General features: G+C 34.0%; 2 protein-coding genes across 2 annotated transcripts in view; one reads left to right on the top strand and one right to left on the bottom strand.

The window, feature by feature from the left end:
• Positions 1-5,209, top strand: part of LOC117112618 (intersectin-1-like) — a 15,752-nt gene extending 10,543 nt beyond the window's left edge. The window contains exons 5-8 of the mRNA XM_033255726.1: positions 3,040-3,122; positions 3,806-3,892; positions 4,032-4,205; positions 4,329-5,209. Coding sequence (XP_033111617.1) covers positions 3,040-3,122; positions 3,806-3,892; positions 4,032-4,205; positions 4,329-4,477 — 493 coding nt within the window. The 3' untranslated portion in view covers positions 4,478-5,209. The remainder of the gene's footprint in view (positions 1-3,039; positions 3,123-3,805; positions 3,893-4,031; positions 4,206-4,328) is intronic.
• A 3,261-nt stretch (positions 5,210-8,470) lies between these two features.
• Positions 8,471-13,217, bottom strand: LOC117112624 (ATP synthase subunit O, mitochondrial-like). The gene is made up of 7 exons (XM_033255731.1): positions 13,113-13,217; positions 11,493-11,540; positions 11,232-11,342; positions 10,689-10,761; positions 10,194-10,366; positions 9,526-9,612; positions 8,471-8,851 (listed from the first exon to the last, which is right to left on the bottom strand). Exons 1-7 carry the CDS (start codon positions 13,140-13,142, stop codon positions 8,738-8,740), a joined length of 636 nt encoding a protein of 211 aa, XP_033111622.1. The 5' UTR covers positions 13,143-13,217; the 3' UTR covers positions 8,471-8,737.
• Between the last annotated feature and the right edge of the window lie 1,529 nt (positions 13,218-14,746).

The raw sequence follows: 14,746 nt of genomic DNA, 5'->3' as shown, positions 1-14,746 counted from the left end.
TACTCGTCGCTGGCAGCGAACGTGTTTAACATCTTCCAAAAGATTGTGCAAACACAATGGATGATAGCAGCAATGAAATTGTTGACCAAATTTACAGTTTGTAAAAAATCTGCAAATTTCAGCTCGCAAGTTAAACCTGCATAATTGATCAATCAAATTAGTATATGATTGTTCTAAAACATAATATATTCATCATAGTGAGATTAAATCCCAGTAAATATTCTTGTTTTTTTTTTCGTTTTTTTTTTCTAGGAACTTGTCTTCAATTCACTAACCAACTGCTTGGGTCCTAGGAAGTTCCTTCATTCCAGTATGTTACACAAGGTAATCATATTAACATGTTTATCACAAAACAGCATTCATTCGATTACAAGAAAGATCAGGTGGTGATGCCAGATAGTAGATAAGCTGTAAAACATATTCCTTCCTGTACATAGCATAAATATTAATTGTGATACTCCTAGCCTAATTTTATGTGCAGTTTATCTGTTATTTTATTCTATTCAATTTTCTCAATGCTGCCTCACAGCTTTAGTTTTGTGTCTCTGTTTTATTGTATTTATTTATATTCTTCAATGCAAAATATACAATGATATGATTACTACAATAAATAGCCAATGAAAGTTTTAAGAATTGATAGACAAAAACAGTCAATACAACACTAATGTATAAACATACTGAAGTTAATGGATAACATAAGTGGCTGTGACAGCAAAAGAAAAACATTTTTACTGCAGGATTGATTTAAGTATACACACTTAATATTTGTAATTGAATTTGAAAAAAAGCATTCTAGAGTTCAGGGCCATGTTAAAAGATTTTTTTTTTTCCGAGCTGTAGAAATATATATCAATTACAGTCTTAGGAGTGATGTTTTGCCCTACCTGACGTGTTACCGTACCAAATACTCCAAATACTAGTAAAAAAAATTCGCGAGTGATTCGGGTGGGAATTAATCAAACTCACGACCTCCTTTTTTTCGCTAGTGTTTGGGGATGTAATATTTAGTACGATAACGCGTCAGGTAGGGCAAAAATCACTCCTATGATATTTTCCTGACGCAAACTCGCATCGGAATTACAAGTCTTCATTCTTTCTTCCTTTTTATTTTATTTATTGTTGCATTATTTATTTATTATTCTGAACTTTGCCACTGATGTTTTTTTACTTGTTCACTTGTGCTGAGCTTGGATTGGGCATTATATAAAGATTGTCTGTGAATTGTTAGCTAGTTGCTTGAGGGTGCAGCACTTCATATCTGCGAAGAAACGCGCTTTATAAATGACCAGATTGGATCAGATTTGCTCAAAGAATTTGTTTTGTTTTACCAGGTAAAAAGCAACAAGGAATTGTATGCATTTTTGTTCAATGACTTCTTGTTGTTGACTCAGCCAGTGCGTCCTGGCCTTCTATTCTCATTTAGCGACAACAAACCGGACATGATGTATAAAATGTATAGGCAGGTGAGACGCTGTTGCTATTACCTATTGTTTATCATTACAGCTTCATCATAATTGACCATTACTGTATCTTATATTTATATCATCATCCATGCCTATGTTTTATTCTCTTTTGCTGTAAATGATTTCTGTATGACATTTTATTGTACAGTATTTCGTATTTTATGTAAATGCCAAGCACAATGAAATGATGGTCATTATTAAATCATCATTATCAATATCACTTTCATAATGGAAGTGTTTGAGGCTCAGACTTTCAACATCATGGTCAAGGGTTTGAGCCCTTCCTGTGCAAGATGCTTGTGTCCTTAGGCAAGACATGTAGTTTTATCTTTGTTTGTCTCTCTACCCAGGAGTATAAATGGGTACAGGCTTAAGCTGGGATGCTGAGGAAGAGTAGCAGTTTTCTTAGCATTACACAGTCTGGCTCCAATGCTGAACAAGAGGGATGGGCATTTTAGACTCCTTACAGTCTCAACTGCCCATACCCACAATATCTTGAAAACCACTGGGAAAATACATAAATTAAAATAGTTTTTGTTAACTATAATTCTAATAAAAACCACTGCAGTATCAAATGTTAATTTGAAATTGTGCCAAACAAAAGATCATTGTCTTACAAATTTTTTTTTTTTTTTTTTTCCTACCACAGCCTTTTTTTTTTCTACCACAGCCTTTATTTTTGAGCGAAGTTTCTGTGAAGGTGCCATCAGATGTACAGGATGAGTGTGTGTTTAATCTAACACATGTTGAGAAAGTGTATGCCCTCAAGACAGACACAGAAAAACTCAGGTGAGTTTACAAGCGTTTAAGAAAAGGGTTTGTTACTAAATTATGTAACAGTCTGTTACAAGGTGTCAACATTTTGTAACCTGGACTTTTCGTAACCCAAATATTTCATTACTCTGCCACAGATATTTCATATCCAAGGCATGTCAGGTTTTGGAATGTGCAGGGTATGAAATGTCTATGGGACGATACCCCCCCTCCCCGAAAATATGACAATTTTGGGGGTTCAAAGTCTTCTTTAATCGATTTTGGAGTCTATTAATATGTACAAAATACATATAATTTTTTGGAATTTTTTTTTTCTTCCCGACGAATTGTGGGGAGGGGGGGTGGCATGGCAGCGCCTTCCCGACGGCTACCCCCTCCCCCACGTAGCACTGCCACTGGTGAATTATGCTATGTTTTTTACCCTGCATTATGATATGTTTGCCACCACATGAAAATGGGAATAGGCAAGATTTAATTGCACATCTGGTTTAAAAATAAGCATAGATCAATTGCTAGGTGTTTATGGAAATGAAAAAGGTCAGTTTCACAGGTGTTAATGAGAAGAGAAAGGAAAAGATCAGTTAAAGGTGTTAGCAAGATTATGCAAAAGTCAAGGTGATAAAATATAAACTACAAGAACAACTTGTTGTAAAAACCTCATTTGTATATGTGCTATCAAAAATTACAAACCACTTAGTAGCTAATTTTGGTTTATTGAGAGGATACAGTATTCCCTTTGAACACCTATCTTGTATGTGAAATCAGAAGGTAACATTATATATATTATTTTTTATGAATACAGAAATAAATGGATTACTCAAATTGAAAATGCTTCAAAATACTCCATTGAGACGGAAAAGAAGAAGCGAGAGAAGGCCCAGAGAGGTAAGATAGCGTATTTTAATTAATATTAAGAATAAAACATATATATACCTGTTTCTACCAATGACCCACAGGTCTGCTAGGTATGGGTTGTCAATATCTAGATAGCTTAAAATATAGAAAAATAGAATAACCCACGTATTATTTTTCCATCCTAAGATAAAATTGGTTGAATCCCATTTTTTTGGTTCCTGAAGTCAACTATTGGGTGTGATATTTCTTCTAGATTACAATCAGTCATATTTAGCTCATCAGGGAATTAATATACAGCAGTTGTTCATCCATGGCTAGCCTATATTTATTCTAATAATCAAAGCAGTGCTACAGTCAAAGTGAGCTTTCAGTAATCTTTTTTGAAGTACCCTCGCAAGCATGGTGGTCCAGTAGGTAACATACCAGTCTAGTTATCTGGAGGTCATGGGTTCGATTCTCACCCAAATCACTTGCAAGGTTTTTTTTTTTCAAGTAGTATTTGGAACCATACTGAGCATTCTGTATGTTAACATGTCAGGTACTGTATGGCAAAACATTATCTCTCAAAATGTTGGTAGATATATTTGTCTCATACTAAATTGAATGGAGAGTCATTTGGATAGTAATTGAGTATGTAATATTGCAATCCTGATAAGGCAACTCATTCATTGTGTTCATGTCTAACGTTATTTCTACCTTGAATTGTCTTTCAGCCCGATCAATGAGAAGTAAAGGTATTGGACGCTTGCTTGTTGTGATCATTGAGGCTGCAGATCTGAAACCATCAAATTCAGTAACTGGTAGGAATATGCATCATCTTATTTGATCAACCAATCAAATAGCTTTTTGTAGAGCATGTTTTGTTGAATGAAGTTTGTATAACTGAAATGGATATTAATCAATCAATCATGTTCAGTGGTGTTTGTAATTTTCTTTTAGGCCATGCTGATCCTTATTGTGAGGTGAGTATGGGAGGCGAGGAACATCGCACACGGTTCATCCCCGACACTTTGAACCCCAAGTGGAATTGCAACATGCAGTTTATCGTCCGAGATCTGAATCAAGACGTGCTGTGCCTCACAGTCTACGACAAGGACTTCTTGTCACCTGACGGTAAGTTGCAACAGCAACCACCCATGTGATTTATTTGAAGAAATGTTAAGTGTTTAAATCACATTTTGATCAACATAGTTAAATAATGATTTTTAATTTAATTGTATGTTTTTACCACGTTAGATTTTCTTGGACGGACGGAAGTTCGAATTGCTGACATCAAAAAGGAGAATCTTGGAAAAGGACCGGTCACTAAACGGCTATTACTACATGAGGTGTCAACGGGCGAAGTGGTGGTCAAGTTTGACCTCATCCTCTTTGACCAGACATGACAATGGCCAGCTTCCCTAACCCTCTAAACTTAGGCCCAAGATGTGTGTTGTAAGCAGTCATTGCTGGTGAAACAGCCAGGGTTGGTCTGTGTTTTATTGGGGGCTGAAAACAGTAAGGTTGCAACTGATCCAGAGAGGATGAGGCTAGCATTTTTATGGATGAATAGTGAGCTGCTGTGTCACCAACCACAGATATACAGTGTGTATCATTAATTACTTAAATATTTACCAAGGCCTCTATATAAACAAACTTGTTATTGTAATTACCTATGTAAAATCTTATGTTTTTTTTGTTTTTTTTGTTATTTTAATTTAGTGTTGATTACATATACAACAGTACTGTCTTAATGTTCTTTTGTTACATATTTTATATAGTTTCTTTATGTTTGTTTTGATTCTTAATCATGTTAACAAAAACAGAGTGAATAAGGTTTATTTTTACTCCATAGTTTTGATTAAGGACGCCACTGTCTTCAGACATTTGTGGGTCGCCCTTAGTGTGTTTGCAGTAAAGATATACAATTCAATCAAGTGTATCATTTTAATTTGTATTTCTTGTTTGTTCCCATCCATCGTTAGTCATAACTTGTACAAAGAAAAAAAAAAGAAATAGGGTATGACATGTGCTTATGTATATCTTTGAGATACACAATACAATGTATAAAAATCATTTTAAAAACATATTTAGAAAGGAATACCATTTAAAAATTAAAATAAATGTCTATATATGTATATCTCTATTGTCTCATTTTTTTAAAGACATTTATTTTTGGTTTTTGGAAAGTGTACAGTTCATTATTATGGAATGGTGCAAAATATTGTGCTTAATATCGGCGCTTTATAAACTTCTGTTATCTAAGATGTTTAATTGTTTTCATTATAAATTTCTTATTTGATTTTAAAATTAGACAATGCAAAAAAATATCACTATTCTTTTTTCATAAATATTTTCGTTTTTATTATCAATATCAGTAATGCATTATTATATTATAATCATTCTCATTACCATAACCATCATTATCCCCATCATCATCATCATCTTCACCTTCATTTTCAATGAATAGAGAGCTTTCGATTTATGTGAAGATGTAACGTTGGAACGGATTTACTCATTTGTGACCATCCTACGTTCTCTGCACAACGTAGATTTGGTCAAATTGCTTCATAGAATTCACGCAAAAACGAGAACATGACATTCACGCATACGCAGATGACTTTATGTGACATTGCATTCTACGTCCAACTGTTGTCTGCATTCAAAAGCTCGCTAATGTTGTATGCGTGTCTCTATACTCGATGTTGCTTTGATCTTAAACTTGGTGCACTTTTGTATGCTTTTAACATTCGTGGCTCAACAGCATTGCAAAGGAACTTGTATGTCTTGCCGGCTAAATACATTATCATAGAGTACTCCAATTGGAATATATAGTTTGTTTTTCTTTGTTTTGTTTTTTTTTTTATAAAACACAACTCAACAATATTGCAAAGCAATTGTATGTCTTTACCTGCTAAGTACATCATCATAGAGTTCTGCAAATTGGAATATATAGATCGTTTTTCTTTTCTTTTTCATTTCTCTTTTTTTTCATATAAACTTTGCATTAAACTGTACAGAGTTAGCCTAGTATTATTTAGAATAGATTTTAAATTCCACCCAGCAAAACAAAAACATAAAAAACAGTATATGATTTGTAGTTAAGTATTATTGTTGCTATTATTTAATTACTTTTTAAAAAATTTCTGAAGTTCTAAAAATTCATGTTCTTGCAACTTATGATTCTGCTGGTTTGAATTGTAATTGAAAAGTAGGAACTTTAAGAAGGATGTGAAGAAGACTAATAGGAATTTTTTTTTTTTTTTATGAATGGCATTTTAACATCCCCTTAAGGGAGTTATCCATGTTTCACCATGTTCAAGAGAGTACAAAACAAACTCTTTTATGCAACCATAAAAATGATGATTCTTGTTGTTTTGAGATGCATGCCATTCCAAAACCAGTCTACTGTCGCTATATGTTAAACTATTGTTGCAGTAAAGTATACTTTAGTACAAAGATACTGGAGACACAAGATAGAGTTCTCCACAGAAAAAAAACTGTTCCACCGAAATGCATGGTGAGAATACAAACAATGGGGCGCCGCGTACGACTTGATCTAAAAAACTTCAGCCACCGTTACATAACTGAGAATACATAATCTCCTTTTGTGGGGGTTGAAATCGTTGCCATTATCCATAAGATACAAACAGTAGGCATAAATTAATCAAAACAATAAAATAATAACAGACACAAAAGCGTAGAATCGTATGACCGGACTCTGATCAGTGTTAAAGTTTTCCTCCATTAGTGGAAAAAGAAGGGCGCCTTGTGCGTCTGGATATACCTAGCAACAGAAGGGCGCCCTATACGGCTGGACCAAGTACTGTATAGAAAACTAGCATTATAAAAAGAGAATGGCGCCGCGTACGTCTGGACCAATTTCCGCCGTAACAGTATTTTTGCTATGCGAGCAAAAATATTTCTAGTATCTTTGGTACAAAGGAGCCATAATACTTTTACGCATAACTTTGTCAAAGTTGATTCCCATCATTTAAACATTAAAAAGTCAGTTTTGTTGTTTTGGCTATTGATACTGGTTATAGTTAATACTAATTTTCATTCCTATATATTTTGTTGTAGCAAAGTTGTAGTCTTGTGAAAATTACAACACATACTGATGACCTCTTGTTAAATGTTATACAATGATAGTTTCATTTGCTTGTTTTGATTTCATTTTGTGAATTTTTTTTTTTTTTTGTTCAGATTTTTACCACATATTTTTTTTACAGTGTTCAGATGTACAGTATAGCCTGTATAATTATTATTAACACAGTTGATAAATAATGCAGAGAATATATAAAATAAAAAATATAACACTTAAAACTTGTTGAACATTTTATACCATAACCATTTGTGAATCATGATGGTATAATGAATTGACATCGGATGCTAAGCTTATGTACTGATAGTGTCAGATTGAAATTAAAATACCTGATAGCATAAAGACAATGAGATTGTAGAAAATAATTTCTGTAATAAAAGAACAAAACTACAATAAATATAGTAATCTTGGCTTTCTACTGATTTTTTTTATTTATCAGAATATTATTGCAACAAACTTCAATCCTCAATAAGGAGAGGTGCACAATTGATGGTGTATCATGGGGGAGCGGGGACCACACACCCCAAAAAAGCTTGTTCCCCCAGTTACCCCTCTCCCATTGCAAATGTTTGAAGCAAAAGCATCGTGCTCAAGTAGTTAATAATCACCTTATATTTTTGGTAGTACCCCCTTACTTGATCATGCACATCCCCCCCCCCCCATATTTCAAGTTTCTCCGAGATACGCCACTGTGCAAAGTTGGTTGAAACTGATGGTAACACTTTGTGAGCTAATCTCCATGTGAATTACAGGAGATTGCCTTTTCAAAGAGATGTGGCCTAACGCTAATTTGGTTTTTATTTTTTGGGCATAATACATGCTAAAATGACCCAAAATTTCTCAGGTTTTCTAGGCATCGGGCACTTAGCACCTAGGGCCTTTCCTTTGGTACCCCTTCTCCCAGTTTACTTAAAGAGTAGATTACTCTTTCAAAAACAGTAGGGAACATGGTCTTAATTAATAGCTCTGTTTCTTTATTAGTTATCGCTATGTTCATAGTAAGAAGTACCAAGGTTTTGTATGTTCCTGTAAAACTTTCATGAGAAAATTTATATTGATGATGATGTTGTGAAAATGAGTGCCTTTGAAACAAGTAGGCATGGTGTTGACAAGTATTCCTGTGACATTGAATTTGTCTATGCTTACTGTTTTAACAGTCTGATTGTTCTGTCCAGTCTCATTGAAAATCGCAAATTTACAAAATTGTTTGCGTTGTGCTTTGTATACCTTGGTAACAAGGCATGGTAGCAACAAAAATGACACTATACATTGACAAAGACAACTTTCATATTAAATTCAATAATTTTAATTAAGTTTTAAACACCAGTAACCATTTCAACCTAGCATATTTCACTGTCAAGCACAGCAAACGTATGTATTGAGGTAACATATGGTATGGGAAATTATTCTATTAAATTCTAAATTCAGCTCTATCTTGTGAGTTATATTTAGAAGATACATTTAGGGTAATGTTACATAGTTATTTAGTTTTCTAGACGTAATATACATCAATTTTCTGCGATAAGATTGTCGGAATTGGGTTCCATTCCATTTGCTTTTCCTACATATTTTCTTTCAATAGATTTGTCATTGTTTTCACTTTGCTTGCTGTTGACATGTCTATATACTTGTCGCCAACTTCCACGACCATTCCACTGATGATAGAGGGATCAACCTGGGTGTAAAAAAAATTTAAATATAGAATTTTTAAATTCCCTGAAATAGAAGCCTGGTTCTCACAAGAACCCTAGTATCCGGATCGGGAGCTAACCGTTAGCACCTGCATGAGAATGCCCGATCGGTTAGCGCTAACCGTTAGCGGTATCCGGATACGCTAACGGTTAGCAAGCGCTATCGGTTAGCAAGTTGAGGGCATTTCTATCATCAACCAATCACACGTACGCGTTTACAATTTCCAGTTTCTTATTGGCCAGTGAATCGATCATCATATTGTTGGTATCCGGATCGGGATTTTCTCGCATGGACACACGGCAGCTAACGGTTAGTAGAATCCGGATCCTGCTAACCGTTAGCTGCCGTGTGAGAACATAGTCTTAACCACAAATATAGTATGTCATAGGCCAATCAAACAATACAAAATATGAAAACTTGTATCATAAAGATTATTTTAACTTTGTATCTTAAAAGTGTTTAAATATCCTAGAGGCTGTCAAAAAGCCCTTAGAAGGGGTCTTGGGGAAAAGGAATGGGTAATATTGTGAACTACTGTATTTGAGCAATGAAATTCAAAGGTTTGACAGTTAGGGAAGAGCACAAGACCCATTCCTCCCTGACCCACATCTAGTAGGCCTATATCAACATACATTACAGAAAATTACAACTACTTACCTTTAGGCTAAGTTTAAGCACCTGGTTTTTCTTTGCGAAGCCTGTCATTGCAGATTCTATAGACTTCTGGCCGGCTGCATCTAGTGGCTAGAGTATAAGTAAAGATAGCCATAAGATATAAGAAAATTTGATAATCTGGACAGAGCTAGAGATATATCTGATCAAACAAATTGTCATTCCATATCTGCTTGAAGTCAGACATTGCTATTCCATCAGATAAAGTTGGATCAAATATGATAGGGTATTTTGTTTTAAGCCCTATACTGACACTGTATAATTTATAGATCTGACAGATGGATTTATTCGGTGTAAACACAAAGCATAATTTCCAGTAGGGTTCTTCTGGTAGTGATTGGTCAGTACACCGAGAGGCAATCCCCTAACTCTTTTCAGAAGAGTGCACAGTACTGCGTTCTTTAAAACGTGCACACTGGCCATAATGCACATGGGACCAAAAGACGGTGCAATATTAATTGAAACTTGCACTTCAGCCCTCCAGCTGAAACACGAAGAGAGAGCAGCGATGGTAATTGAACCAGGACTGAGATTTTCACGGTTCAGCACACACACAGTGGCTACCACCAGTTTAGCCGACTGAGCTAAGCTGCTCTCTGACGTGAAGTGGCTTGCCTGTAATTTTTTGTACTTTACTTTCATTGTACACTTACTTTTGCTGTTGTGATGGTACAGACGACCTCTCCCCTGTGCGCCCCCATAATTTCATTCCACGCTGAGAAGATCTCATTCAGCTGTTTCACTCGATTATTTTCCGCTAGCATGCTAACAAAGTTGGTTGTGACTTTTGAACATTTGTTGGTCTTCATCCAGTTTGTTAAAACTCCTATGAAAAATAGGAGTCAATACATTACGAAAATTTTGCAAACTTACGAAAACAATAACACGTACGTCATTATCATTATCGTCATTCGTGTCTAAAACATACTTGAAAATATGCTGTAAGAACTGAATATGATCCTTGATTAATGTAAAAGGCTTGAATCGCGTACGTTCTGATAGATAAGCTACTGTAGGGGAAGAGTTGTCTAAAAATTTGATGATGTAACTGTATTCGTGAACGTTTTCTTGCGAAAACTCCCTATTGTCTAACTTAAATTATAAAAAACAAGTATTTTATTATAACATCTAAATTAATTTATACATACCCGATTTTTCTTGTTTTGTTACTATTGGATTACCAACAAAATCTGCTAGTTTCACATCTTTCTTCAGTAAACTCTACCAAAAAAATTAATGTTATTTATTAATAATTAATTTTAAAAAGTCCCAAAGTCAAAAACATTGTGCTTAACCCGCCTAACTCTCAATATGAGGGTTATTCGAGGAGCCCAGCGATCAGACTCCATTCAAATCCCACGCTGGCCGGGTTTAAACCTGGGTTTCCAGCAAAAGAAGCAGGAACAATACCTCTCGGCCAACCGCTCAGATCAAATTTGAGTAATAAAGAAATATTTTGTCTTTTTTAAGTCATTTTTAAGATGTGTCCACACGATCAAAATTGAGGTGACAAGTACACAAACTTTAACATCATAGTGTGGACAGAGCATTAGTTTTAGTGCTAATATGCATAATCTAGTAGAAAACCTAATATTCTTTAATGTATATTAAATATGCTGGAATTGAAGTCAGCGCAGCATTTTACTCGTAGCATGAATATTTCCCTGCCAATGGAATACAGCAAAACGTACCTGGAAATCGTTGAGATCTTTATCAACTTGATCCAGCTGTTTCTCCTTTGTAGCAGCTGAATATAGAGCTGTGGCGTATCGTCCACCGACTCCATACACTTGTATGGGTGTCTAAAGATCATTATTAAAAAATGAAAAAAAAGGGTTTTTTTAAACATTTTTTTGTAACATGAAATTATGTTAAATTATGGTAAATATATTGAATAATATTATACGTATAAAGTAAAATGTTAAAGTAGAAGATTCATAATTAATAATTACCTTAACCAACTGACCCTGACGTATGCTTGAGGTTGACAGCCTTCTTGCCTATATCACAAATAGAAAATAATAAAATATATGATATGACAACAGTTTTATCCTTTAAGGGTTTTTTAGTTAAAGGGATGTAGATTACTAGGCTTAGCCTAGCAGTATTAATGTTGGTCTGACTGTAAGAAGCAGTTTGTGTATCTTTGTGATGATTTGTGGTGGTGCATTCCAAATCTATTGGAATTGCATATTTTAGCGTAGACATTGCCATTGCGAATAAAGTTTGTACAAACAAGAAAGGGCACTAATACGGTTTCGCATCCGGCCCTGAAATTAGTTACTAAATTATTTAACACTTACAATTATTCAATATTAATACATTCCCTGATGATTTTACTTTCCTATAATCAACTTATTATCCAATAATTATGGTTTCTAATTAAGTTAATTAACCATTAATTAGGACGGTTAATGTCTTCGCCGTGTACCATCTTACACATTCGGCTTGTAGGCTAGTACATGTCAACAACTTTGCAGTGTTGCCAGGATCAGGGCAAAATTATATCATGATAGCTGTAGGCCTAAAAAAGTGCACCAAGTTTAAGTGTGCCTAAGTGGAAACAGTATGAATGTCACTCAAAATGTTATTCAACTTTTTGCGCTTTTTTTTTATCTCGTCAAGAAAAAAACGTAATACAAAGAGACGAACTACAAAACAAGTTTTCAAAATCTTAATGCAGCGAAATAATTGGTCACAAAAATTACAATTGGGCACAAATTATATGACAGACCCTGGAAACATTCAGTCGTCGATTGTGGTCGTACCGTAACAGCGAAGCAGAGTTGATTGTGTTGAGCGATCGGGTGTTACTATCGATATACCGTCCTAATTATTGGTTAATTAACTTAATTAGAAACCGTAAATACGGAATAATAAGTGGCTTATATGAAAGTGAAATCATCAAAGAACATGTTAGTGTTGAATAATTGTAAGTTTTAAATAATTTGGTAACTGTTTACAGGGCCGGATGTGAAACCGTATTAGTGCACAAGAGAGACATACAAAAAATCCTAGGAACCCCTCTGCTAATAAGAGGAGGGTTCAAGAATATTAAAGGACAGAGACAAAAATTACATCAAAATAGGCCTACTGAAAAAACGATGATCATCATGACGACATTGCATTGTTGTAAAAAAAAAAGGGGGGGATCAGATTAATTTTATTTATTAGGCTAGCACTGCAGGGAGGGCTCATCTTATACAAAATACATTTAAGTTAAAATCATAAATGTACTCCTTCTTCGTTAGAAGTACGGCTTTGAACATAGGCCTATATGAAAGAAAGCGTGGCCATTTTCCGTTTGCAGCTGACTTAGCTAGGCCAAGCCAGGTCAGCCTTCGGAAACAGCATAGCCTAGGCTAGGCCAAGCCTAGCTACCTAACCTAGGCCTAGGCTAGTTGTTGTAGTAGGAGGACGAGGCCTAGCCTACAATTCATGGAACATAAGATTAGCCAATATTCAGATTATTCCATGCAAATGTAGCATATTAATTTATGCAATTATCAAGATTTGCTTATCTTGCAAAAAATTAATTAAATAAATAAAACAATCGCCTTAATAAACCTTACCAAAACAGAGATTCTCGCCGGTGCAGCCATGTTTTATCGTATTATCCTCTTCTAAAATCAGCGACAAATATTTTAATTTGACGTCCGACCTGATTAGAATTATTATTCGTAGTAATGATATAAAAATAAAGTGTAAATTATCTAATATGTAGTATATTTTTTAGATTTTTAGTTATTGTATTTTTTAATGTTATTGGATTTTATTTAAATAGAAATGCTCATTTTGTAAATTTGAAGAGCGCCTGCGCACACACCACGAACTTACATGAAATACTGCCACCTATAAATCTTTTGTTAAAAAACTTTGCTTTGACTTTTTATAACATGTTTAGCGAATTCTCCGATTGCCAATTGGTGATTTCGAATAAATATAAATTTTATTGTTGCCCAGTTAGCGCACCCTTCACCACTAAAAATGGAATTTCAGGAAGAATATATAGCATATATATATATATATATATATATATATATATATAGGACATATATATATATATATACATATAATATATAATATAATACACAATAAAATACATACATAATGTAATATATGTATAATAATGTAATGGATAGGCCTATTTTGATTCAGTTTAATAATGTGACTATGAAAATGCAATACTAGGTACTTTGAAGTAGGGGGTGACTCCAATCACTTACTTCATACTTGAGTTTTGCTGTCTCTTGCAAGTGTGGCCATTATTGACTGGTAAAACAAAGGAGATTAAATAATGCCTACTGTGTAGTATTATCATCGTGCACCAATGAGACATGTATGTGTTATGCGTGGAAAGGCCTGGGTCTATTTACCGATGATCCACTAACTTCGCAGCGCCAATAGCATTTAGGAGATTTTAATGCGGTAATTATTAAAAAGCGGCATTTCTTCGAGAGCGGCACATATAAATAGCTAAACCTGAATAGATAATTGGAATGAAATTAATACAAATTTAAAGATATATTTCAGATTAATTCCATTATCCTTTTAAAGCTTCAAGGCAATTTCACATACATTTTGAGATCGCGAAAGTTGATATTCAATAAGACATTCAATTTAATAAGACATTTATTTTAATACGACATTTATGTTGATAAGACATTTATTTTCTTCTAACTACAAACAAATAGCAGTAAACAAGAAGTATTTATTATAATGGATTTATGAGACAAAATTGGGGCTGAGATGGTATTATTAAAATTAAATATACAACATAGATGATATTTAAACATGGTATTTCTTACGAAAACAATACATTAACTTTAAATATAAATTATATATATATATACATATATATCTTTTTTACTTACTTAATATAAATGAAATACTGTATATATAATATATATACCTGTCTCTTATACACATCTAGATGTGTATAAGAGACAGATATGAAAGCGAAATCATCAAAGAACATGTTAGTGTTGAATAATTGTAAGTTTTAAATAATTTGGTAACTGTTTACAGGGCCGGATGTGAAACCGTATTAGTGCACAAGAGAGACATACAAAAAATCCTAGGAACCCCTCTGCTAATAAGAGGAGGGTTCAAGAATATTAAAGGACAGAGACAAAAATTACATCAAAATAGTCCTACTGAAAAAACGATGATCATCATGACGACATTGCATTGTTGTAAAAAAAAA

The sequence above is a fragment of the Anneissia japonica genome, unplaced genomic scaffold (assembly GCF_011630105.1).
Source record: "Anneissia japonica isolate Jap-2015-1 unplaced genomic scaffold, ASM1163010v1 scaffold288116_len470923_cov172, whole genome shotgun sequence".
NCBI lineage: Eukaryota > Metazoa > Echinodermata > Crinoidea > Comatulida > Comatulidae > Anneissia > Anneissia japonica.
Note: the sequence above shows the minus strand (reverse complement) of the source record. Positions and strands in the feature narration are given on the sequence as shown.

What these genes read in the sequence shown, in the direction of transcription:
- LOC117112624 (XM_033255731.1), bottom strand. Translation starts at nt 13,142, where the DNA reads ATGGCTGCACCGGCGAGAATCTCTGTTTTG. An exon ending in CGGCGAGAATCTCTGTTTTG is followed by an intron (nt 11,541 to 13,112) that starts GTAAGGTTTATT and finishes TTTGTGATATAG; the next exon opens with GCAAGAAGGCTGTCAACCTC. An exon ending in AACAAAACAAGAAAAATCGG is followed by an intron (nt 10,367 to 10,688) that starts GTATGTATAAAT and finishes TATTTTTCATAG; the next exon opens with GAGTTTTAACAAACTGGATG.